The 27,379-nt window shown below is 40.7% G+C and overlaps 1 protein-coding gene across 1 annotated transcript in view; it reads right to left on the minus strand.

Annotated features, from left to right (window-relative positions):
• Positions 1 to 814: 814 nt before the first annotated feature.
• Positions 815 to 27,379, minus strand: part of ADAMTS12 (ADAM metallopeptidase with thrombospondin type 1 motif 12) — a 141,509-nt gene continuing 114,944 nt past the window's right edge. Inside the window, exons 17-24 of the mRNA XM_054517931.1 lie at positions 24,863 to 24,989; positions 18,001 to 18,211; positions 14,786 to 15,934; positions 9,992 to 10,144; positions 7,344 to 7,517; positions 5,594 to 5,740; positions 3,679 to 3,832; positions 815 to 1,020 (exon numbers count right to left, since the gene is read on the minus strand). Coding sequence (XP_054373906.1) covers positions 815 to 1,020; positions 3,679 to 3,832; positions 5,594 to 5,740; positions 7,344 to 7,517; positions 9,992 to 10,144; positions 14,786 to 15,934; positions 18,001 to 18,211; positions 24,863 to 24,989 — 2,321 coding nt within the window. The remainder of the gene's footprint in view (positions 1,021 to 3,678; positions 3,833 to 5,593; positions 5,741 to 7,343; positions 7,518 to 9,991; positions 10,145 to 14,785; positions 15,935 to 18,000; positions 18,212 to 24,862; positions 24,990 to 27,379) is intronic.

Genomic DNA, 27,379 nt, shown 5'->3' on the forward strand with positions numbered 1-27,379 from the left:
TCTTTTCCAACCCAAATTATTCTATGACTGTTAAGCTGGTAGATGCAGATGTCTTAACTTTTGTGGTACCAAGAAATGCTGCTTAAAACATACTTGGGAATTTAACATCCCACATTTTATAGGCTTCTCAGGTTACAGCAAGACATTCGTAGCAGAAAAAAACTGTCAAGAACAGATTATGGCTGAGGTATCCTTTAGAGGTTCAGTCAAGTACTAAGCAAAGACTTTTTTTTCTCCTGAAAAAACAAGTTTGAATTCATCCTGCCTATCATAATCAGATATTACAAAACTCTGCTTTTAAGTTTATTAAGTGAGCAATGAATTTAGAGAAACATTGCCACTTCACCTTGATTCCTAAAAAAGAAAGGCAAGAGAGCATAAAGAGAACTGGCCCATGGCACAGGTGTATGTCTGCTGCCCCAAGGGCCACCTTCACTAAGCACTCTTGAGTAAGCAGTGCTGGTGTTTCAAGTGAGTTTTGAAAAAGAGATGGAAGAACAAGTTAAACATTCATTACAAAAAACCAGAAAATTCTTGCAAGCCTGTTTCTAGTGTCTATGCATGCCTAAGTAGTACTAGCTGCTGGTACACTGAAAATTACATTATAAACTTTGGACTATTACAGAGAAAAAATGGAAGCAGTAAATTATGACTGATAACCCTAGGTGATGTGCTTTCCCAGTTTTGATCACAGATTTCCATTTATGCTGGATGGTTCAGAAAAAAATAAGGAAGGTAAAACTTGTAAACAGAAGCTCTATTCAAGGAAACAAGAATAAAACAGCTAGTGCCAAGCTGCTTGGTTGTTGTTTTCTTAGTTTTGAGGTGGTTTTCTTCTAGATTTAGTGTAATTTTGTTGTTTGAAGCCTCGCTGATCCCCATATCTTGCTTTGCTCCGAATTCGGGATTGTCTACAGGTGAAGCAGCACTGAGTCTGTATGGATGGCAGCAAGCACTTTCCAATGCCTTTCAGCCTCTGGCAGAAGTGAACTGACAGCTGGTCTTTGCTGCAGGGCAGCCCTGTGGTGAAGAAGATGACAAGAATTAGCTGTATTTTGCTGACACACTCCCCGTATTTCTAGAATTTTGAACTGCTTTATGCCAGATGGTCATGTCTGTTAAGGGTCTCATTCATGGGGGCTTTCTCTTCCCTTGTATTATGGGAATCATATGTATCAGCTTGACCTCCCACTGAAATTCTAGGATCTTTTAGTGAACACATGACTTTCTGTTTTGGAAAACACAACATTCATGACTGTTCAGTGAGATTTTTACTTTCATGACAGACACAGCTGATCTGTGTTTTCCACTTCAACTTTTCTGCTGATAAGGACTGCCAGAGAAAGCCTGGCAACAATGATTTGAATTTGGTACTGTTGCATTCTTGTAACTGCCCCTAAGATGAGCATTATGGGCTGGCAGAGTGCTGCACAACCAGCCAGGGCAGGCAGGACAGTGCAGACAATGCACAATGCAACTGCATGTTCAGCTTGGCTATGCTTTGATTCCTGCAGCATCAGAACATGGGAGGGACTGCTGCTGTCTGTACCACCGTGGTGATAGGTCTGTGGTAGCTCTGAGGGACTGAGATGGGCCAGATTTAGCCAGATATTGGAAACTGGAGGTCCTCAGCTGTGAGAAGGCAAGGTGTGCAAAAGAAGGAAGATGGTATATTAGCAAGGCTGCTCTCGAGCAAATCCCTCAACACTGCAATGAGGGAAACTCAAAGAAAACTTGTATAAAGGTAATTTAAAACAGATGAAAGCAGACTTTTTCACACCAGGCTGTGAACATTTAGAATGGCTATCTTCGGGATATCCAGCCTCCAGAGCTGGAAGTTAGGGATGGGAAGCAGAAAGAAGCTTCCATAATCCAGGACTGTCGATGGTTAGGGACATGCTTTGCCAAGTCTATGGGCCCAGATGGGACCTACCCCAGAGTAATGAGGAAACTGAGAGAACTTGCCAAACCACTCTCAATCTCCTACCAGCAGTCCTGGCTAACTGGAGAAGTTCCACCTGACTGGAAGTCAGCAAACGTAATTCCCATCTCTGGGAGGGTCAGAAGGATGATCCAGGGGACTACAGGCCTGTACAGCTACCTGAAAGGAGGCTGCAGTGAGGTGGGGGTCAGCCTATCCTGCCACACCCACAGTGAGAGAACAAGAGGAAATGGCCTCAAGCTGAGAGAGGGGAGGCTCAGATTAGCTTTAGAAAACATTTTTTCACTGTTAGGGTGGTCAGGCATTGAACAGGCTGCTCAGGAAGGTGGTGGAGTCACCATTCCTGGAGGTGTTCAAGAGGCATCTGATCTGACACTGGGTGATGTGTTTGAGTGGTTCAGGGGTTACAGCGGCACAGCTGGGTGGATGGTTGGACTGGATAGTCTTGAGGGTCTCTTCCAGCCTTAACAATTCCATGATTTTTTGAACTTGCTGCCACAGGAGAGGGTGGAAGCAGACCACAGCACCAAAAAGAGTTGCCACATATTAATGAAAGTTTAAATAAAAAGGCACGACATGGAGAACTTTTAATAGTCCTAATATACATCAACTGAAAATGCTGGAGGACTATCATGGAAATGAATCTCAAGAAAGCTCCAACCTCCTGCATTCCTGCTAAGCAGCATTTTCTAATGCCATTGTTGGAGACATAAGGGTGGGCTGCATGGACCAGTGCTTACCCAGTAAGGCATTTATTATGTTTTACAGGCCGCTTGAACTTCTATTCACAGAAGTTACTCTTACTAATGTGTTTAGGCAGTATTTATCTGAGTTTTTCTCTCTGAACACAGGAGGGATAGGAAATAAGCATACCAATCCACCCCAGGGCAAAACATGTGCTAAAATTCTGTGAACAGCAGCAGGAGCGATGCATCACTCTCAAGAGCATGTCAGACCCGCACTGCCCTCCAGATTCAAACCATTGTCTCACTGTCAAATTAGACCCTTAGCACTAACAGGGAAGATCATCCTCCAAAAAGCTTTTGAAAGTTTTTCTAGAAGAGCTGGGAGATGTTGCTGTTATTATCTGAGGGTACCTCCTGAATGCAGCAGTACGCACACTGCTCATAAAGATGTTACTCCTTCTGTAAGCTTCCCCCTTCCCCTGATGCCTCTTTTTTTTGGGCTATTAACCATGTACCACAGCTGGGCTCCTGGGCCTTTGAAGGACAGAGGTACAGGACACCCTGACTCAAAAGAACACTTCTCTTCACCTCTTGATTTTGGACAGTCTCACCCTATGGGACACTGACTTTTTTACAAGTGTTTTTTTACAGTGTAGGTAAGAATTTGCTTGCTTGCACTCCCAGTCCAGAATTTACAGCTTCCATGGAGTGATCTATCTTAAGAAATGGCAACTGTTTTTTAATGTGTGTCCTTCCACAGTCCTCACTGCACCCTGAGTTAGCTAAAACAGGCCAACACAATCAGTCCTACTAATTTAGTTGTGCCATCATAAATTAGGAATGCATCATGGCAACACAAGGCCAGAAGGGCTGGAAGACACAAGAGTGTGTTTCTGCCAACAGAGCAACTGAGCAGTAGCAGGCCAGGGTGACCTGTAATTACCGAGCCCATGCTACTCAAAAGAAGTTGATAGATGGAGTCAGCTCCCAGTTTTTGCAGAATCTCAGCAGACATGGAGAAAACTGTCTCATGCATGCGTATTACTCTACCTGTATTTTTTCTGCACTCTTGCAGATTGCACTTCTGGTATTTTGTGGGCTTGATTTTATCCAGGCACATACTGTCATCTTCAGTTTCATTAGTTTCTGTATTCATGCATTTCACAATTCTTTGCTGAATGCCCCCTCCACAAGAAACAGCACACTGAAAGAATAATTTTAACATACATAGTTTTTTCTTACATGGAAATTTTGCAATATGGCAATATTTGAGCTGTGATGTGACAGGAAGCTAAAACTGCCTTGTCATCCAGAAGCAATGACATTACAGTAATCTGTGTACTCTATGCTACATCCAGACACCTCCATGGTGCATTTTGGCCAGATTTGGCAGGATACAGTAGAGGGTAAATGGTATAAATACAGCATCTTGGAATGTGTAAACAGAGGGAGAGCACTGTTTTCTACAGAGGAAAAGGGTGACTTGCAATGCCAGTCCTACAACAGAAGAGACTTATAAACCAAATTCACAAAAATTAGGACAGTTTTTGCTTCCTGTGTTTTCTGACTATCTAAGTTAAACATGAATAACCAATTGCAATATTAGGTCAATAAATGACCAAGCTAAGATTTAAAAAAAAAGCCCAACAAGGTTTTGTTTCTTTCCTGGTTTTTAAACAGAGGTTACCCTTTATTTATGACCACAAAAGAACTGCCAGCTGCTTGTTCTGAGTGCACACAGAAGGCCATAAAACCCAAACACTTTTAAAATATCTTCCTCTACCATTCTGTAAACGTACTTAATTCTTGTGACTTCCCAGAGCATCTGAGAATGCCAATTAGTTTTTTTTTTCTCTACAGATAAATAGTGGCAGCAAATAAATGAGATAAAGAACTCAGCAGATAGAGAATGTCAGCTAACAAAGCACAAGAGATGAAGACAGGAGAGGAACCTCTGTAATTTTTCTGCAAATTATCCCCTTTCTAATGTGTATCTCTGTACATGAAGCAAAATAGTACTGGCGTGAGATAGACTGAAAGATCTTAGGTATTCTTGCAACAACTTTATATTGATGTTTAAAATATTTTTATAAAGTAAAATTATTAATGAATACATCAATATAGGATTAATAAATAAGTAAAATAGTTGCTATAACATTTGGTATTCTGTTACTTATTTTATGTGCTTCACTTCCATATTTTAGTCTTACACTGACTCTACAGTACATTATAGTCATGTTCCATCTAATGGCTTTGTGTCAAAACCAACTCATTGAATTTTCTGTGTTAAATGAGACTCCAATGTTTCCTGATCTCTGGCTCCTTCTTTTAGCATTCCTTCAATATTCCATTATGCTGTGAGGAGTACTTGTAATGTATGCAATGTTTATTACGGAAACTGGAGGGAAAGGTTTATTAGATATACTAGTTTCTTTATAGATAAATATGTATAGCGATAGATAAATATGTATAGCAGATAGTGGAAGGCTCCCCAAAGGTACACCTTATATTTGTCAATAAGATTTCCAGGTACTATGTAGGAGGCTGTTGGTCAAAATTCAGAATTTCTCTTTGTATGGGCAAGTACAATATTCCCCAAAGTTGTTTTGAGGATCACCTGATCCCCTCCAATAGCCTCTATCAGTGAAAAATTTCAGACATGCAGTGGAAGAATGTTAATGGTAAAACTCCTTCATTCTCAGACAAGATAAAAGATCCCAGACTTCCAATGACATCTAATACAGCAACAAAAAATAGAAGCTACATTATCTGTGACCTGACGGAATAGGCACAGGCTGGGTATGAAATGTTCAGTAATGTTTTCAGAAGTTCTCCTCTTGCAGCTTCAGCTGTGCATAAGGAACTGTACTTGCCACAGGTGCTGAGGTTCAGAGACAAGTGGATAACATGACCAAATATGGCCAGCTTATGACAAAACATAAACCAGAAATAAAATGAATCCTACCGGGCTCCAGGCCTGGTGTACCCACTGAGTGCAAGGCTGCCTGTTACACGGTGCCATGGGATCTGGTCTCCTGTTCCAGTCACAGTGCCCTTCCCGCGGGCAGGAGACGCGCCGCTGCTGCTGGCCACCGCCACACGTCCTCGAACACTGCCAGGAGAGGGGCACAGCCAGGGTGGGAAAGGATGAGAAACCACAAACAGACCACAAAGATGTTTGGACATGTTCATTTAGAACATGTGGGGCCACAGATAACAAGGACTCAGGGTCATAGGCCCATGGGTTTAGGAAGATGTACAGGCTTGCCTGCACATCAAATCCGGAAGCGCAGACATGAAGAAAAGCTCTGCAATTTTCTTTCTGAAGAAAAGCTCTGCACTGAGACACTTATTCTATGTGCTTGGAAGGAGAAGAAGCTGCTTCATGGGGAAAAGCAGCTCCTGGCACTTACTACTGGAAGGACTAAAGGGCTGAGTAGAAGTGGCTACACAGAACAGGCAACACAGAACTGCTCATCAACATCACCAACACCAGTAGCATCTCTAACAAGACATTAGAGTAGAAGTCATGTGTCAGCAGGATTAATCTGTAACACTGACTGAAGACACAACACATTCATAAGATGCGGCATCTCATTTCTTATGAGGTGGCTGGGAACATTAAAATTCAATCCATACAACAACTGAACTCTTTGGCAGTAAAAGTGTCATGCAAAGATAGAGACCCAGGTTATTTTTAAACATTTTTCTGTCCACATTCTAGAATTCCTTATTCACCAATTTTTTCTCCATTTTTTCACTAAGTCTGCTTGAAATACACAAAGTATTTTACACTCTGATATGAAATAAAGTATCAAGTATAATTTGAATAAAGCATTGTTACTGTCCTACAAGGAATTGCACCCCTATGGACAGAATAATATATCTGATATCTGATAAATGAACCTTTTCAATCTATTTCTATCCAGTGTCTTTAACATGAGGGCAACTTCCAAGGTTGGACTAGTGTTTTTATAAAGTATTTTAAGTGGCAAATAAATGCAATAATTCAGTTATTTTTATTTTTCCTCCCCCTGCTGATTGCTCTAACAGCACACCCTGGTCTCCTCCAGGTGTGATTTGTTAGTGCTCTGTAAAATGTGATCACCTCCCTTAAAATCCCAAAGCATTAGCCCACAGGGCTGCAAACATCATGACACGTTCTCCAGAGCTGCTTTCAGTAGGGTTAAATTTTAAAATATAATCAGGCCACATGCTTTAGCTGACATAAATATGTGCCTGGCTGCCTCTGAGTTGGTTGAGTTACAAAGAGTAACAGATCTGAGTTACAAAGAGACCCAAAAGTCAGATTTATTTTATGTCTGGTTTTAGCCTTTTGCTCCATAAAATTTCAGCCCGAAAGTGTAAAGGACATTCTAAATTTGCCCTAATGAGAAGGCAAGATTAAAACAGCAGCAAATAGGATTCATCTAAATGAACCACATTTACTGATCCAATACGATAGCTACAACAGATTTTCTTCCAGGCCATCTGCTTCTCCCCTTCATACATGGTAATTTAAAGCTCCAGCTGTAAGAATAATTTTGTGAAGCATAATGAACACCTGTGCTAATTTTTGCTGTAGCCATGCACAAGAACTCACCAGCTGCATGTCTTCCTTGGAGCACAATTTTACCTGACAGCACGGGATCCAACAGCTGCTGTAACCTGAAAGCAGATTGCTGACTCACAAAGCTTCTCTTAAGGAACAGTACCTCACTCCAGGGCTCCACATGCCATTGCAAGCAAGGTTCTGTGTTACAACTAGTGTTGAGCTGTGGTTTATAGCCAAGTAACTGGCAGTGGAAAGGCCTGAGCAGCCGCTTTTCCCCAACATCAATGCAGTGAACGTCTCGCGTCTTGAAGCCTCCGCTGCAGTTCACAGAGCACTGTACACAAAACAGAGAGGGGCACATCTCCACATGATGAGCCCAGCTGAGGGACTGTACCTTCCCCAGTCACAGGGCAGGACAGTCTGAGCTTTGAGCATCCTGAACAGAAGGAATTTCCAGGCTACTGGAACACCAACCTGTCCCTGAGGCTTAAATGCTGTGGCTTTCCTCAGAGCAGCCCGGAACATGCCATGTAAGTACCTCCCATACTACACTGCTATGGCCATTAATAATATGGATACATATTTAATTGGGAAATCTTGCCAGCTGTTTCTAAAAATGTCATAGTGAAAGAGTCATAATGCAATAAATACAAAAAATGGATTCTGTATGCAGGGATACTGTCAGTTCCTTAGCTGCTTCAAAGAGAGGAAGGGAGTGAGTAGCAGTTCCCATGCTCATCTTCCTTGCACCTCCATGGCACCAGGACACTTCATACCTGAAGAGTAGCCTCAGTTTGATAAGGTGGGAGGGAGGAGAGAGGCACCCTGAGCCTCACTCACAGCCTGTGAAATCACTGCCCAGCTTAGAGCTCTGCTGAGGAGCTACGTGAACTCTTCCAGTCTCCCTTTTCTAGCCAGAGCTTTTTCCAAACCTCATGCAGCATCACCAGGTCCTGTCTCCAGGCACCAAAATTCAGGACCTTTCCTGCTCTTGATGAAGAACTGAACTTGCTACCCCAGGGATAAGGAAAAATACATGTTTTGTCTCCAAGCAGAATTAAAGCCAATTCCAACTGCACCACTGAAACCTTCTCAGATCACCTTTCACCTTTACCACTATGATGCAATAGCAACTGATGCTGTTTTCCTTTGCATAAATAAGCATCCTTTAGTTGAGCAAGGAACCTGAATGTAATACTTCCCCCAGGAGATGGAGAATGGATGGAAAGGGAATCCTTACTCTTGTCCACAGGACAGGTTTCTGTCTCTCTGGATAGAAATAGAAGTGGGTCTATAAGAAACTGAGTACAACAGTCTCAATATATATGCAAATTATATCTGGCATTAAACACAAACTCTAAGATTTAGTCTCAAGCACCTTTCTTTTAGGGGAGGGGAAAAATTAAATGAGAGTAGAAAACAGAAAAAGCTCTACTGCACTAGCAGGGAACCCAGAGATCTTGCTGTGACAACATGTCTTCAAAATATTTGAAATGAGTAATAAAAAACAATTGCCACTTGTAAAGCAAGCAAAATTTAACCTTTTTTAATATATGAAACTTTAATTAGGTTTGTATAGTTCACTTGATGGAAAAAATGGAGGGTAATACAAATCTGATAGGAGAAGCCCCTTGCCTCAAACTTGTTTCATAACTGGTCTGACATTTTAAAAAAATTGCTTCCTGTTGTATTTTATCATTAAACCTGATTGCTAGCTATTTTTTGAGACATGGCCATCATTCACTAGTTGTAAGAGCAATGACATTTATGAAGAAAAAGTGACGGTGAAATTGCCCTGCTGCAGCTGGGAGGGCAGGATGTCTATGTATCTCTTAAAATTAATTTCAAAGGTTTAAATGTAGTTATGTAAAGCCTTGGCCTTTCCTGAACTTTCTAAAGAGGCATGTAATTCCTGTACAAATCAATTTTACGTCTAAGAGCTCAATAATAACACAGGCTTTGTAGCTATAACCTTCTATTTGTATCAATCTGCCCTCTAGCCCAGTGGCAACAACATTGCCCACGGAAATGATCTATACTGCCTAAGTTTGAGACACCTATCTTTTTCCTTATTAAATCAACAATATTTAAAACAAAATTTTGTAGTTTGTCTCTTTTCAGTCTTGAAAAATAATCTGTGGTTTGAAACTCAATTTTCAGACTGCATGAAGACAAAATGTAATAAGCTTCAAGAAGTCACCTAAGTCCTTCCAGGTGCTCTTCACACAGCTTAAAATATCAAAATGGGGCTCAAGCACAATTCTTTGGGTTCCACTTAGCACCCTGGACACTCTTCTGTCTCTTGAACAGGCCATGGATACAAAACTAGGACCAAACAGAATCCTGCACAGAACAGACTTAGAAGTTACATGAATGGGGAACAGACCATGTCAAGAGACAGCACATGGTGACAACGGTGAGTAGGATCACGACAATTCCCTTTCCCAAATTCCCACTGCTTCTTAAAATTAGAATATATCCTTGGAGGCAGAGATTAAAAAGATGCCACAAGCAACTGTGTACAGCTTTGCTCTGTCAGCTCCAAGGAACAGGAGCAGCGAGTCCTGCTTCGGCTTTAGGTGCCAGAGTTAATGAGCACAACCCACCACAGGAAGAACAAAATTCACAGCAGATGTGTTTCCAGATATAACTTCGTCAGGAAATTAGCGAATTAGTGCTGAATGGTCAACTGGGAATCATGTATGCATTCACTGAGTAAATAATTGTTTTAAAAATGAAATATTTAGAGTTTCATACCCACTGAAATCTGCAAGCATACTGTTCATACACAGCCCTGAATGAAGTTACCTTGCTCCAATTTCCTGTTTTCCAGCTAGCACATGGGCGGAGATAACACCTCCTTGCAGGATCAGGCTTTTTCATGTCCTGACAGTGAGATGTGTTCCTGCTGCTGCACTCCACATGTCTCCAGAAAGCCCCCATTCCACAGGTCGTAGAGCACTGCACAAGGGCAAGAGGAAAGCCCAGGGGCAAACTCAACATTAGTACATCATTCTGGAAACAATCCTGGAACCTAAATATAAATATCTAGAGCCGTTTTAGATGACATATGTTATCAGAGATACCCAAAAAAATATTTGAAATTCACCAAAATTTTACTTAATATTCTGAAGGAGGGCTTTTTTTGGTTTCTTAGGACAATATCAGTCCTGATTTATACTATGCACTTCTTTTCTTTGGCAAACTCCTGCTTACCGAGACATTCTAAATCTGTACCAGCTGTTCCACTGTTTTCTTCTGTTATCTTTAGGGATCCAAAGTAAAATGCAATTGCATCCAATTTTCAGCATGTTCCCTCTCTACCCCTAATACTGCTGATGAGAGAGTCAGCTAATTGAATTCTTGGTGCTGAAAATCTTAAATAAATATTAGGAATCTTAGGAAAACTGTACAGGAAAATGTTTCTCTAAACCATTATTTCAGAAAGTGGCTGAGTGTTTTCAACATCTGGGAGGATTTTTGTGTCTCAGGAAAGAGAATATTGACTATTCCAGTCCATATCCCAAGAGTGCACACTCCTCACAAAAAATCCCAAACGCTGTCATTGTATTCTGAAGCGGGAGGGGTTGAAAAGTGGTTGGAGACACCCATTTACCTTCTTCTGCCTTAGAAAGGGTGGGTCAGTGAGCTATACATGTAGTGCCAAATTCAACACACACTAAGCAGCCTGTAGCTGGCATGAGAAACAGCATAAATAATCTTGGATTAAGTCAGCAAAATGATGAAGAAAGCAAATGCTATTGTGTGGTTTGAACTCCCTGTGTGGCAGTGGGAAAGTTAAATATAGAACACTGAATAAGTGTCCTTGGAAAAATAAGGAAACTTTAGCTGAAGCTAAGGCAGGGAAAAAAAATCAACACTGGAGATGTTTTATCTCCTGGTGATTCCTGGGATGTGTGTCCAAGTGGCCGCAAAGGTCCTGTTAAAGGAAACTGCATACCACTGCTCTGTTCTGCCTAGTGACACACCTACCCAAGGCAATTTTTCTGACTGAGAGGACAGACTGCCCCTGCCTTGCTTTCTGATGGCCTGATGCCTTCCCCAGCTTTGCCACACCAGCCTGACAACACCAAGACTTCACTGAAGGGATGTTGAAGTCTTTGACTAAAGCCCTTTCTGAGCACACATGAGAAGAGCAAAGGTGGCCCCACAGATGATGTTGGGCAGATCACATTGAGGAAGACTCATGGTCTTGTGTGAGGAAGGTGAAACAGCAGGATTCTTTCAAACCCTGTTGTGTGCAGGCACAAGGTCAAGAGAGAAAGGCATGATACTTCAAATGCTTTCAGAATAAAGCCTGAGCTTTCCTGGCTGTTGTTTGATGCTAAATATATTTCTCAAGACATACTGTTTTTTCCTTTGTCATTTGGGAACCAAAATTTCCCCTTGGAACAGCAGATGTCAGTCACAGAGGGAGAAAGTACAGGTGACTTTACATGACCAACAGAAGAATGAGATGACCAGTGTTAGAATAAGATCATCTGCCGGTAATAGAGTATCTTTGCTACCCAGAAAGCTCTTAGAAAGGGGAAAGTGACAGCCCAGAATGGCCCAGGAAAGTAGTAGGAAAGAAGTAAAATTAACAGACAAGCACTGGTGGAAATGGGCACTGTTCTGCCCTACTCAAATTAGTGCTCTCCCTTGAGGGGACAAGTGCCAGCCCTCTTATGGGACATGTCACACCTTTCCACCTCAGTGACTATCACTGCTCTTGGCACCATTTATTTACTAGTATGGACATCTCCTACAGAGCAAAGCAATGTCAAAATATTGACAGCTACTAAAAGAGAAAGAGCATAGCAAGGTATTTGTCAGGCTAGGTGCAGTGGTCTTGAAATACCAATGCCTTGGAGAGATGTCATCTAGAAACAGATTCAAAGTTTCACTAAGGATGGGCAAACAGAAAGAGCAAAAATAAAGTCAGAAAACTTTAGACTGAAAATTAATTAAAAGTAATGAACAAAAAGAAAAGGTTCTGTAAATGTCAGACTCAAGGTGTGTATGTGAAATAACTTTTATTTAATGTGAAAGAGAATAGCTGACTTTATTAACAGAACCATGGAATGGCTGAAATTGGAAAGGAGCTTTGCTCAGGTAGGGCCACCTAGAGGCAATTTCCCAGAACCATGTCCAGATGGTTTCAGAATATCTCCAAAGATGGATTCTCCATAAATTCACTTTTTCATCACTTCTTCAAATTTGAAAAACTGAAGTTCAATGTGCCACACTTCCCATAACATTTGTTATAACAAAAAATAGCAGCTTGAATGAGAGTAGCAAAAGACTACTAAATTATTAAAGAATAACAAAGTTAGATGCATTAAGTATCTTCAAATTGATTTTATCAGTTCTGTGAAAGCAAATGTATTAACCTTATCTCTACATTCATTCAAGTGTTTATTCAATAATCTTTGAACTGTTGAGAATCAATTCTTATAATAGATTGGAAATGTCCCAGAGGATTAGATAAGAGTATCTTCCAATTTATCTCTAGGAAAATAAAAAGTCCTATCTGTGGTCTAATGGAATGCTTCACCCAAGCATACTTCACAAGAAGATAAAAACCAAATTATTAAACGATCAAGATCAAACTGGCAAATACTAATGAAGATGATAAAGCAAAAGAAAAGCCCACATGGACCCATCCAGAAGAAATAATTCAAGTGAGTCTAATAACCTTTTCTGATAGGGGAACATGGCTTAATGAAATAAGGAGCTGGCTGCTGTAATGCATTTTTACATGATCCTGCAAAGAGTTCTTTTAGCAAAGATAAATACAGTTTAGGTGAAATAATTACAAGGTTAGTGTTCAACTAACTGAAAAACTGTAATAAAGTGGTTCTTAGTGGTTCAATGTCAAAATGAACAGACTTTCCAAATATGGTTCTACAGGGCTCCAAAGCCAGGCTCCCTTCAGCATTTTCATTAACTAAATGAAATGAGGAAAGACAACATGCATTTAAGGCATTTGAAAATGATGACAAGCTGGGAGAGTAGGCTGGAATGTTGAAATCTGAATTCAGTGATACCTCGCCACAATAAAAACTGTAAGAAAGCAGTAGCCTGAAATAAAAAAAAATAGATACAAAATACTACATTTAGGGAAAACTTTTTATGCATACATGCAGACACATACACACACACACACACATATATATATTTACTCACACCCACACACCCACACACACACATATATATATTTATTCACACACACACACACACAGAGCTCCCAAATGTAATTGAGAACTTCTGCTGATCTAGAAATACTGTAGTAGGGATCCAGCATTTACAGTGGACCACAAATTGAATACATCAAAGCAAGATGGTTACAAAACAAGACAAATCTCATTTCTGCATTCACTAAGAGGGTAATACATAAAATGTTAATAATTAGTTGATTTTATATGCCATGTGTCCACCAGGACCACAATGTACATCACTGATAAAAAATATGTGGTGAAACCGAAGCAAGATCAGAAAAGAAAAAGTCCCTAGATATTTAAAAAACACAAGGAAAATCTTGAAAGAATTTAGACATCAGACCCCAAAAGAGTTATTAAGACAATTTTCCTCCATAGTCTGCATATAAAAGAAGAGAATGCATATAAAAGAAGAGAATCCTCATTTTCAGTATGGAAGATGTTTGCTATCTATAAAGAAAATATTTCAAGGTGGATGATGAATGAGTGGGACAGCAGCATCTCTGCATGACAGGCCTTTGCTGAGGCTGTGGGGGCTTGGGGCCACAACCATTCCCTTGATCTTCTCTTGTAGGGTCTTGCACTCAAGCAGATCTAAAAGCAGGTCTTCTCTTACAGGGATATGGGTGGGAGGGAATGCTTCACCTGTCCCACTAGAACAAGGGAAGCTAAGGCCATTCTCACCTGGCCACAGGAAGGCACAAGATGAAAGCTAAAACTGCCATCAGGAGTGCATGTCCTGAACAAGTGCTGATGCTCTGAGGACAGATCAGCGGTCTCACCCACTGTCTGCATCCAACTGCATCTTGGGGGTCTAGATATGTCTCCACTGAATTTAGTAACCTCATGCTGTCCTTTCTGGCCCTGAATTTCTGCATTTCTATGACTGTAAATCATTCCCAGCAGACCCAAGAGCAAACAGGTACACAGAAACAGACCTTGGATAGCATTCTCCATCAGCACTGAGACAGAGAGGCAGATCAGCACTAGGAGGTTTCCAGATCTGACCCTCTTTAGCTTGGTAAAAAAGGCCATCAAAAAATGAGATGATTAGTTCAGACACCAACATCTCTCACTTTAGGTATCAAAAATATAAAATCCTTTAGCATAAAAGGAACTCTGTTTACATAAAAACAAAACTTTATAGTGGGAAGGGTATTAAATAAAAGTTGGTAAATTATGGCCAGGCCCTGTGATGACTATATTCATTCTCTGTAAGCAACCTAATCTTGGATATCCCAAGTTACCACCTTTTTTTGTGGTATTTTACATATATGATACTGATTTCAGAAAATTGTGACAAATGAAGAAACTCCATTTCCTCAGCAGAGTTTCAGACACCTGTACACTCTCCACTTCTTACGAGCAAAAAATAACTTACCTCACTCCAGTTGCCTACTATCCAGTAGGCATCACTGGGCAAACTGTTGGATGTTATTACGTGGCTGTGGTCTGTGACATTCATTAAAACACCCTCAGATGCTGCACTTTGGTTGTTCAGAGCATGCTTGGGAGCTGAGGATTGTGTGCTATTAGTTACGGTGTCAGGCAGCTTTATTTCTTCTCTGTTGTCAGTCTGATCTCTGGGTGCATGACCAAGCTCTGTGGGCATTTCTGTAACCAGTGCTTGTGGGGTTGTTACCTCCACAACAGGAACATCAACTTGAAGACTGACATAGTTTGCTGCTGTTGGAAATGGCAGCCCTTGTGCAGCGCTGCTAACTGAGTGGAGCACAGAAAGGTCTTGGTGAGGAGATGCTGGTGGGGTCTCAGAAGTCACACTCTCATTCTGAGTGACAGGAAAGGCAGTGTCCAAGGTTGTGCTTCTGGTCCTGATTTCAGGCTTGAGTTCTGTGCTGTAAAAGAGATCAACTGCTTTCTTGCTGACTCCAAGTGGCCCATCAGTGTTGTCAGATTCCTCAGTTAAGTAATCATAGCTGGAAGTTATTTCTGGATTACTGGTAAAAGAGGAAACAGGAGTGTCCTCACTTCTTTGCATCTCACTCTCTGCAGTAGAAACTGGCTCACTTTTAGAGGTGTTTTCAGCATGCCTTATAATTTCAGTACTTAAGCTGTTATGAAAAGGCCATGAAGTACTATTTTGATATGAGCTATTTTCAGTAGAAACAACTGGGTAATTGTAAACATCACCCGATTCAGCAAAATTACTTTGTAATGTCCTGTTGGGTGCTCCCTCTTTTCCTGAGACATTGACCAAACCAGAGGATGTAGGCAAAAAGGGAGTTACACTTTCATGCTTGGGTATTTTTGTTGTTGTATGGAACTTGGGGTTTGGTCTGGGTATTCTGCGAGGAAGACTCCGTTCAGGATCAGCAGTTGTTTTTCTGATTATGATCTTGCCTCTTCTGGGTGCCTGTGGGGGAATCAGAAATCTTCCAGCAGAAGGGCATTGCTGAAGACCACACAGGGCCTTAGAGTTTGGTCTCTTGGAAATATCACATGGCTCATCATTATTTTTGGCACAAGTGACATTACGAGTCCTTATTCCACCACCACAAGTGACTGTGCACTGCAAATGAAACAGAATTAATGTATCTCCCCTGCACAGAAGTATCAGATGGCATTTGTTTATAATAAAGAAGCATAATGACAAATAATAGATTACAAAGCTTTTCCTGGAGAACAAGCCTTTCATTCTAGTGATGTTCTGCTACCATGGAGTTCTTTCCAAATTTTTCAACAGTTAATGTCACCTTGGGGAAATAGTAGTGAAAAAAGACTACAAGATAAAGACAAAATATTAAATTAATATGATGGAATTTGATTTCTTCATTGACTTACAAAGTCATTTAGTCAATACCTTTTTCACCAGATTTATAAAAATAGAGACTAAAAACCTGGAACTGAACCCACACCTGACTGGCTCAGTGCTGCTCACAGGGCCACAAACCTGCTGTGGTGATCCATGCAGCTCACAGACCCTTGCTGACTTTATGAAATGGATGTTTTATTCAGTCTTAGTACAACCATGAACTGCTGCCAGAGCTACTAGCATGTCTGTCCTCAATTAGAGACTACAGAAGGTAATTAGCCAACCTGGCTTCTCTTTAAATGAGAGCACTGCTATGTATAAAGAGTGCTGGGAGCTAAGGAGATGCAGATAAGGAGTGGTTTTTCTTTTCTGTGATGTTTTTCATCCTCAGGCCCACAGGCACAGCCATGCCTTCAGCAGCTGTGCCTCAACTAAGGATTTTATAAAATCACACTTCTCCGGTTGGAGTTGCTAAGGCTGGATGACTGGTTGAGTAGGAGTGGAGATGTTACAAAAAAACCTACTGGAAGAATTCTTCCTAAGAAGCAAGGAAGCCTAACCAGGTGCTCAATATGAAGGGATGAACTCTCCTTTTCCCAGGACTTTACTGCCTCTGACACATTTAACTCATTTTAGAGCTAGTCTGGGTCACAGGGCAGTAGAAACACCAGGAACCTTGTGTTGCTGGAGCACTCTGTTGTTCACAGCCGAAAAACAACATCAGCTCTGCAGCAACAGGAGCAGGAAAGCAACCAGTGTAGCCTCACAGTAGACAGGTTAATCAGCTCCTGTCTTTTGTGCAGGTGAAATACCTGCACTCTCTGTCCAGTTTCTGCAGATGTAAAAATGCATTTTTATCAGTAAGTTGTAAATATAATCCAACTGCACCTGAGCACATGCCGTGTGCCATTTCTATATAATTGTACTGCTAGTCATGTAAGCTCAATCTATTTTTTCACAGGTATTTAAAACATGGGGGTTACTCAATTAACAAAAAAAATCAATATTTTTGATGATAGGTTGTGAGCAGCCTAAACCAATCCAATACAGTCACAAGATTTTTTTTAGTTCAGTATGTGACTCTGTTCTCATAGCAGTGAGTCTAATTAAAAAAAAAAGATGAAGGAGAAAGATGAGAGTGGAGTTTTCAAAGAAGAAGGGAAGACAGTATTTACAGCTGGAAGGGACCCTCAACAACTCAACCCTCAACCCCTACTCCAACTGCCTGAGCACTTCATGGCCGACCAAAAGTCAAAGCATGCTGCTAAGGGCACTATACAAATGCTCTCTTAAGCACTGACAGGCTGGGGACATTGAACACCTCCCTAGGCAGCCTGTTCCAGGGTTTGACCACCCTCCCACAAGAGAAAGGCTTCCCAATGTCCAACCTGAACGTCTCTTGGTGCAGCTTTGAACAATTCCCATGTGTTTCCAAAGCTACGGGAAAAAAGGGAGAGTCTTGGATGCAAGAGATATGAATGTAAAGAATTTAAAAATGCTTTGCTGATCTACAGAGATGACAGTAGTCATCCCCCTAGTCTGGCCCACAGCAGCCACTGCTCTCACACAGACTCTTTAGCACTAAGCACACCACATTCTACAGTCCCAAAAGCTCAGCAAGTTAACATGCAACACTTCCCAAAGTCTTCAGGAAGCAGGAGTGGGGTTTTTTTCTGCACAAAGGATTTGTGAACACATTAAACTATAGAAAAGTATTTTAGAAAAAAATTTAAAAGGCAAAACAGCAGGTCGTTGGTCCTTTTTGCTGACTATAATAGGTCATTTTGAGAAAAAGTTCATTGTTTCAGCTAACACGAATTTACCTCAGTCCAGTTGCTCACTGTCCAGTCAGATGGGCACAAGATATCTCTGTTGCATGACAGATGGGTCTTTGGTTTAAGCAGGTGCTGGCACTCTGTGACATCCAGTGCTTGCTCATCAGATCCCACGGTCTGGATGCAAAGTACAGTTCTCTTCTTCTGGCCTGTTGGGCCACACGTGGTTGAACACTTCTGCCACTCCCCTGCCCACCACCTGAAAACCAGCAGGGTGAGAAACATCAGAAAACAACCCACCACAAGCACACCAAGGAAAAGGTCAGAGACTGCAAGAAAAAGAGACAGTAATTTAAAATCTGGGCTCAGATATAAGCTCTTCACATAAGGTTCAGATCACTCAAGCTCTCCCATCCACCCTGTGCTCTAGTACCAGCCAGTCAGTGAAAGAGAGAAGACAGAAGTAGGCAGGATTTCCAGACATGGATTTTCCAGACAGGATTTCCAGAAGTGAGGAATAAGCATTATGCTTCAATAAAGTGCAAAAATCTACTGAGTAGGTAGTCCTTCAAATCCAAATCTCAGGAACTGCTAGGAAATCTTTATAAGCAAGTAATCTATTTACTCTATCCCATTGTTTGTCTGTTTATTGCTATGTCAGTACAGAAGAGTTAACAAATGAGAATCACTGGGGAGTCTGTAATGACAGCACAGAGGTGGAAAACATCCCTTTACCCACATCTAAGCAGCCAGTACTGCATAAATACTCAAACTGCTTCTCCACAAGGGTTACCTCCCTCCACAAGGCCTCTTCCCATTAGGGGAAGCAGTGAGGCACACAGCCCCAGAACCAGATTAGTCAGAGCTGTGCTGCATGGGATCAGTGCCCTGCAACACTGTCCCTCTGGGCATTAGGCTGGACTTTCCTGTACTTAACTCCTCAACAAAGTAGAAACGAGCCCCTTATGTGTCTCTGTCATGATTAAAGTCAGTCTTTCATACTATGGTATGTAATTTTCCACCAAACTGAGGATAACTTTCCTCTATAACAGTATTTTCCAGTGCAAAACACCTTACCTACAAGAGCTGTCCCCCTTACATTTGGTTCACCTTAGCATTTCTCCAGCACCATCCAACTATTTTTTCTCATGCTGATCCAGAGCAGATTGTGCATCAGCATATCTGCTATCTGCCTTCTGTGTTAAGAAAGGGGAGCAAAAATTTCTGGGTTTCTATAGTTTGAGAAGCCCTGGCATCAACTGTGACATTTACCTGAAGATTTAACTTTATACTTGAAAAAAAGAAGGAAAAAACATCAAACCAAGAAAAGCTTTTTTCTTTCAGTTAAGCATGCCCTAAGCAAGAATACAACTTCAAGCTGCTGCTTGAAAAATCTGGCCCAGCTCTAAACTCTAAGCCACAAAAGCTCCTAAACAATATTGCTTGTTCCAGAGTTTTCAAGGAGGTCACAACAAAGGCTTACAGTGAAAACAAAGTAGGAATATATTTTGAATACACCTTTCTATTAAAAAAGGCAGAAAAAATTGCTTTTGGCTTACAACCAACAATATTCTATTGGTTTTGGTTTCGTTTTTTTTTTCTTTTTAGGTCCATGAACTTAGAGACAAAATAATCCCATTTTGATAAATACATCAAAGTTCAGAATTCAGATTTATAACAGTTTTTATGCTTTGTCTCTGCTGATAATCCCTCTCCCCTCCCTACTGTAGTTTCCATGTTCCTTAATTAATTTTCACTCCCACTGCATGTGAGCTGCCACTGATGTGGAAGGCACTGGTATCTCTTCCTAATAATTAAAGAAAAAACAACCCAAACAACCAAGACTCAGAGCCAACAAGCTACAATACAGCTTATTTGTGCAGCCATCTGGTCCTCTCTGTGGTACCTACACCCATCTTCTTCCTGTTTAGTAATCTATACATACAGCATTTCCTTTTAAGTTACCCCAAAGTGCACTGACTGCTTTGCTCCAGAATGCAGTCCACCGCCACCACAACCCAGTGGTGAAGTCTCTGGACCAGATTAAACTAAAAACCAGCCCAAAATATCTTTCCAAATAAACGAATATTTCCAAATTAAACTAAAAAATATCCCAAATTATCTACCCAAAATATCTTTCTCCTCCTCTTGCCTTCCATCAGATTGTTTCTTGCTCTTCCAGGTCTGCAAACAGCAAAGGAACTCTAACAAGTAAATAAAACGCAAGTACACCTCAGCCGAACACAGCAATAAAAAAAAAAAGGAGTAAATTATCACCACCTGAATCAAGCCATTTCAGGGTTGTTATCATCTCTTGCATCTTCTTTACAATTTTATCTCTTCTATAATCTTGTAAATTGCTGACATTTCCGCACAAATGGAACATAAATATGTGAATTGCTCTATTAATTTTAATGGGACCAGATTACATATTTCGAGGTACAGATACGCTAAACTGACACCTCTTCCCCCTCAGCATTTTCAAATGGCTCTGACTGAGGGTTTAACAATTGGTACATTGAAATACCAATCTCTAAGCAATAAATTATCAGAGCTTACCCCAGAACCTACCTTGAACAGCAGTAATGGTGTGTGATCAACTGTCACACACAAAACACTTTTGAAAGCTGTGGAAGTAGTCAAAAAAGTCAGGTGCTCCATAGTTAGAAAACCCCAGAATTAAGATTTTATTCTATTCCAGCTTCATGATCAAAATAAAACTACAGTCAGCCAGGCAATTTTTTTCTGTAGTCTTCTTCCTCACTCAGTGCAGGTAATTTCAAAAAAACTTGCTCTAACTGGAAGTTTACTCTTAACACTAACTGAAATTTTTGATGTTGTGTTTTCCTGTTTTCATCCTTTCATACCCTTTTTCATGCATATGCCTAATTATCCAAGAGTCAGAAACCTGACATGGAATCATCTGTGCTCCTGTCTCTTCATGGTTTCTGTTTCAGGATCTGAACTGATCTCAGCCTAAGGGGAACAAAAGCAAAGCAAGGATGGCAAAACAGCCAACATCCTTTTTACTGTTCTGGTACAGGATGCCCCAGAGCAGACTCTGGACCACAGAGAAGAGAGTAACACTTGAGTGACTGCTTTGCCAAGCTCTGCTTATCTTGGAGCTTTTGCTGTTTCCTCACAGTGCAGAGGCATAACCAAAACTGGACATGACTGCCAAACACACATCCAGAATTAACACAGCAATCCAAGCTCTAAACATGGAATTTCTGAGAGGAAATGGCCAAGATGTTGGATCTCCCAGCCAAGCTATAGACTGTAATGAGAGACTGGGATAAGCTGGTGGACACTAAACCAGTCTCATGGGAGTCAGCACCCAATACTTCTTCCTACCTCTGGTTTCTGATTCTACCTCTGGCATTTACTGCTACAGTAACTGAGTGGTTCTTAAGTATTAATGCATCAACAGATCCCTGCAAATTGAAATGACTGTCTTATCTCCACAGGCAGGCATGGCACAGAAAGATTGTGGTAGCAAACGAACAAACAAGCAAAATGCACGATTTAGGTAATTAATTTGCATGAGCACTGTTCTTCCTCAGACTGTCAGAACAGAGAGCAGCCTGCCTGGTGAAAACATAACTTGAGGTAGTTTTGAGCTGCCGGTGTGAGTGTTCAGCTCTTCTGCAGTCAAGCCTGGGACAGAGATAGGAAGAAAATCTCATTCTTTCAGGTGGCATTCAGGTGCCTAAAATGAGACTTATCTTCTCCTCACAAACTGGGTTTCTAAGGCTTGTAACAAATTAGGCAGAGCTCAAAAGCCTGTGACATAGTCCTCAGCTATACATAGAAGATGTGTGGTGAATGATGTGTGAATCCTATTGGAAAAAGCAATAGCATGGAATTTTGGGGCCATGGGGCCAAAACTTCCCTCCTTCCCATCACGGCATGTCACACCTAAAGAGAGACTGCTGGCTTTCTTTATGTATTTGTCCAGCATCAGGCACAGAAAATACCAATGGTGCATGGATTCTCTCTCTGTGGATTGGAATAGAAACTAGATTTCTCATTCTTATTATGCTATTGGAAGTGTACTAAGCAGTCTGGAAGCAGGACAATGAAATAACAACAGATAAAAAGTAGCAGATTCCAAATACTTTTAAAATAATCTTTTTATGGTTACTCTGTTCAAGTGGATAGTCAAGTTAAAAAGGCTCCAGACAATTTTCTTTACAGAGGAAAGTAAAACTTTATTCACAATGCTATAAGTAGTTAAAATCTCACTCTTTTTCAAGTAGTATCCATTGATTTTAACATTAACACCTATGGGACTAAATACCTGCCCACCAAAGAAACATTCAACTGGAAATCATACTCCATAGCATGACCTGGAAAAAAAGCAAGAATTTGTGCTACAGTCTCAATGCACTCACCTAAGCAATATCACTGAAGCAGTACATGAGTAGCCACTCATGCATGACATTTTAACTCTCAGCTGTCCAGCCACCTTTATTTTGCTCCGAATCAAAGCATGGCGTACATGCATTGTGATATTTTAAATTATTTTTTCATTTTCCTCTGAATTATTTTAGGAGAAAGTGAAATAATAAATATAAAATAAATACAGAGAAAATCAGCTGGCAAGCATGTTAAGGCTTAGACTTCTCAGAAGTAATTTAAATTTGTAATTTTAAATCTGTAATTTGAACAGTTGACAACTGACTTCCTGAAATGGATTAATGGGGTAAGATCTAGTTTGTGAGAGCCACAACCATTTTATTCTTTTTCTGTAGCTTCTATTTGATAAGTTATCTATTTTTTATTTAGTGTTCTAGTAGCATGTTGTTCATCAGTATGCTTTAGTAGGGAACAGCCATCATTTTTTTGATAGAACCTACTCTAAAGCACCTGGTTCACTGCTGAGAAGTGCAAGGTCATCCAACAATTTTAGTTCTGTGGCTGCAGCACTAAACAAAGGTCTCCTGCAGGGTTGTGTTGAACAGCACTGTCCTCACCTCTGGCACAGAATTTAGCCACCTCTCTAGGGAACATTTTGTCCTCAGTAGCTCCATGCGGACTCTCAGTTATCCCACATAAAGCCATGTGGGACAGTCACACCTGCCTCCAGCATTCAGGAGGACATTGTATATAATAGAGGAAGTTGTATATAAGAGAAGATTTTCAAGGCTGCAGAAGGAGGCTGGATGAGTGAGGTTCATTGCAGGTTACTGATTAGACAAGCTGTAAAAACCTCTGGAAATGCCTTGAATTAAAACCAGTTGGAAGCTGGAAGAGCATTACAAAGAAATCTGATTTGACTTATTCCTCCTTAGGCATGTAGGCCCTGCTGAGAGCCAGCACAGGGACTCAGTCCCTTGGTCAAGTTCCTACAGTCACTTTTGTGTTACTAAGAGAAAAATAAATATGCAACATGACTCTAGAATTAAATACATATGGTTTTCCTGCACTGCACTTTGTTGTGATTTTGCTGTCCTCAGAAGGATGACTTCTGGTTTCCCCTGCAGCACAGAATGCTGTGAGGAAGCATCACAGGCTGTCAGCACACAAGAGCTTTTCTGCCTGGTCTGCAGAAGAGTTTGGTTTATGTATGACATTGTGTAGTCTGCTTAACAATAAACAAATTCCCCTCTCTCACTTTCAAGAGCAGGTCTGAATAATGTTGTCACTTAGAGCAAATGGCATAAATTGAGTTAACTGGGAATTTTTTAATTGATAGTACAGTTTATGTGTGCCATGAAAAAACACCTCAGTGTGTATGGGTAGCCCCAGCTCTTAACTAGTCAAATAATAAAAAGTTTGGTCTATTTCAATTGATTTCCTGGCAATCTACAAAGAATTATGAAATGCAGCTGGTACACCATGATGCAAGCACAAAGACCTAAATCCCACAGAAGCATCACATACTGCTATGAAGATACTTGGAAACAACTAATAAAACAAACAAATACACAGAACTTTTAACATCAAAGTTTCATGAAATTCACTGGTGGCAAATGCAACACCATGAACCCCAAGGATTCATTGCTTCAATTTGATTCTGATTTAACTAGAATTACTAGACTGGTGTACCTTTGTGAACAGCATGATAAACAACTTTCAAAGACAACAGAAGACAAACCAAAGCACCTAAAGCACAAAACAAAAATCAGTATTGATCTCTTTCAGCAAATCTGTGCCTGTTATACAAGCCCACAGTTCTGCAGGCACCTGGAATGTTTAGTCTTCCTTACCCTACTAAATGCTAAAATGGCAGCACAGAATGGTAGCACAGAAAGACCAGAGATGAATATAAAGACAATGTTATGAGAAAGGAAAGAATTATTCCCATGTGATCAAGGAATTAAGAGAACTGCACTTCACTCAAAGTTATAAATAAGAAGGAACATAATAAAAAATGCCAAGTACTGTATTACAAAGAAAGTATAAAAATTAGTTTTAGAAGTAAGCATTTCCACTCATCACCTCTCATAAAAAGGAGGTATACAAAGGTGTATTAAAGGAGGTGTACATAAAGGTGTATTAAAAAATACCGAGAAACAACATCTAAAGGCTCTGCTAGTTGTTTTTGGAACACACAGTAATTCTTCTTACCTCACTTGCACTAAGGCAAGGATACAGTTTCAAAATAAAAACCTATACGGTCTTCAGGCACACCCATACCCAAATTGAATAAAAATAATATCTAAATACATGAGAGAACAATCTCTGCCAGCACAGACTGCTCAGTAACTTGACTTAGAAACCTCTTAGGATGGCTCACTTCTGATTTGTTTACTAGACAATTTCTGGCACCTTGCTCTGCAAGGCATGGCAGCCCTCACCACGGCACCATGGAAGGCCGCGGATGCCACGCCAGCCTGGTATCAGGAGGAGCTCCCTTTGAGTAAGGATGCTGTTCACCACCCCCAGAGCCCCCAGAAGCTGTTACCTGGGCGGGCAGTCCTGCTCGTGGCACTTCTTGTGCCGCCCCTTGGGCTGCGTGGCTGGGTCACAGAAGGAGTTTTTGACGGCTCCGCTCGCCCTCCGCACGCAGCGCGCAATCTGCCGCCGCAGCCCTGCCAGAGAGAGAGAGACATACAGAGAGAGAGAGAGAGAAAGGAGCAGTCATCCCTGGGCTGGATGGACTGCAGGAATCCCCAGCTACGCGCATCCTTCAGTCAAGCTGGAAAGGTTAAGCAGAGCTCTCTTGGATCGGATCAGAGCTCAAGTGACAGATTAGAAAGCACTTTCCTTAATGGCTTTGCTAGCCTCAGGAAAGGGCTCCTGCAGGCCCTCGAGTGGGTTTAAATGGCTATGAAGGGTTCTCCAGTTACCCACACAGACAAGAGGAAACACAGCAGCATCAGGCTATTCACAGCAAGCTTGGGTTTGCTGACCTTTTCTCTGTTCATTGGGAAGGCTGTTTAAGCAGAACACAAACCAGAGCCACAGAATAATCCTGTGACTCTTAACATGAATTCAACTTTTAAGAAGTTTTGGTGCACATTTTGACATCAATGATGAAAAATGTCTTCTATTTTCTAAGTAAACAATACGCAACATTCAGCACAAGAGGCAAAGAACAATTATGAAGAGACACACAAGAACAATTCACACAAACCATTTGGGTTATTTCCTAACATTTCCATTTATACAAAACTCCATTCATTTAACAGAAAGAAACATGAACCCAAATATTACACTAACCTAGTGTGAATCTAAAGAAATCCAGTTTCCAGGAGCCTGCTTTCCCCATAGCTCTGCAATAATTTGAAGCAGATCTCTGGCTGCAACCCAATGTAAACAAAAGTATTGCAATATTACAGTTTGAAAGATTGCAGTGAGACTGATATAGAGGCATTAAAATAGTCCACACAGATCTTAAGAACTAAAAAGACTGAAAAGTCATTCATTAACTCTCATTAACTGTGCTGTTCATTTCATATCAGTTAATACACACTGGTAGATCACTGCATCTCTAGAACTTTTATCTTCCTCCTGGGATGCACAGGGCCTAACAGCACTGTTATCATGGCATCAAGGATAAGTGCTAGGCTATTTAGCAGTATGTTTAGGAAAGAAGCTTTTCCTTTCCTCAGGCCTCCTAATAACTAGTATGGGAAACTACATGAAAGATAAGAACAGCAATCCACAGAAAATAATTGAGAAATATTAATATATTCCTCTGTATACTCATAGCATCATAAAAATGTTAAAGTTGGAAAAGCCCTGTAGGATCAACAAATCCAATCATTAATCCTGCATTGGCTCAAGAATACAGAAGAGAGTTTTGCATGCCTATTTGGGTCATTTCAGAGAAACCAATGACATCCCTACAATCCCTACATCCCTATTTTTTAACACCTGAGAACATCAGGTATGTGAGGAAATGCTTTCACTTTTTGATTACTTTCAGGCTTCTGACTCAGACATATAAAATAATTACTGACTACAGCACAAGATTTGATGACTGACTCTGCTCCAGTCAGGTATGAAGGCTGATCTTCTAGAACAGTGATTAGTATCACCTGTAAGGGAAGATTAAGGGACTGAGGCATTCAAGGGTCCGTGGTGCAGCTGCAAGACTGCAGTAAACCTGGACATGGTGATCTCTTATTCATAGGTGACTTCAAACAGGAGAAAGCCTTTTGTCTCAGCACAGAACTCCCAGGGAGCAGTGCTCTCTTTTATGCTCTGGTATAAATGTGACTAGAAAATTCAACAATCTTTCTGCTAGCTGTAAACAAATCAGTTGGCAGAAATGTTTCTGTTACTTTCAAAATCATGATATGTTGCTGTTCCAAGTACAAACAACAAGAAATCTTTTGCTTTGATAAATTTTTAGTGTAATTTCATCTGCTGCAATTCATTTTAAAGTCCCTATAAACCTTTGCAAAAGTTTTGCTTTGAAGCTGTACATTCTCATAAAAGGACCAGCTGACACCAATGAACTAGTTTATTCTAATAAACAACGTCTTTATGAAAGTTATGTGAACTCCCACTGTAGTTTCAAAATCTCTGGAAGTTCAGCTCCAAAGCTGGAAGGAATCCTATATGCATATAGCAACACACACACAGAGATGTAGGTTTACCTGCTATGACATAGTGAAATGGTTTTATCAGTTTGAGCAAATTGAACTAGAAAACACTGCAGAAGACAACTAGTCACTACTGACCCTGCCCCAGCAAGTATTTACAGTTATACAAGTTAGGAGGGTAATATCCTATCTAAGCCACAGATTAAAAATTCTAAATATACTGAAACCTCAGTAAAATTTGAAACCTAACATTTTTTCTAAAGGGCTTTAAGAGGTAGCTGTTTTCCTCCCCTCACCACTTTTATTTCTTTCTGAACTCAATGCTGATTAGTTCACCTGATATGTATTATCTCAGCTCGGTGAAAAAAAAACTTACCAGTATTTCTGGGAAAGATAGGAGAAACCAAGAAACATAATCATCAGATCAG

Source organism: Molothrus ater, chromosome Z (genome assembly GCF_012460135.2).
Source record: "Molothrus ater isolate BHLD 08-10-18 breed brown headed cowbird chromosome Z, BPBGC_Mater_1.1, whole genome shotgun sequence".
Taxonomy (NCBI): Eukaryota; Metazoa; Chordata; class Aves; order Passeriformes; family Icteridae; genus Molothrus; species Molothrus ater.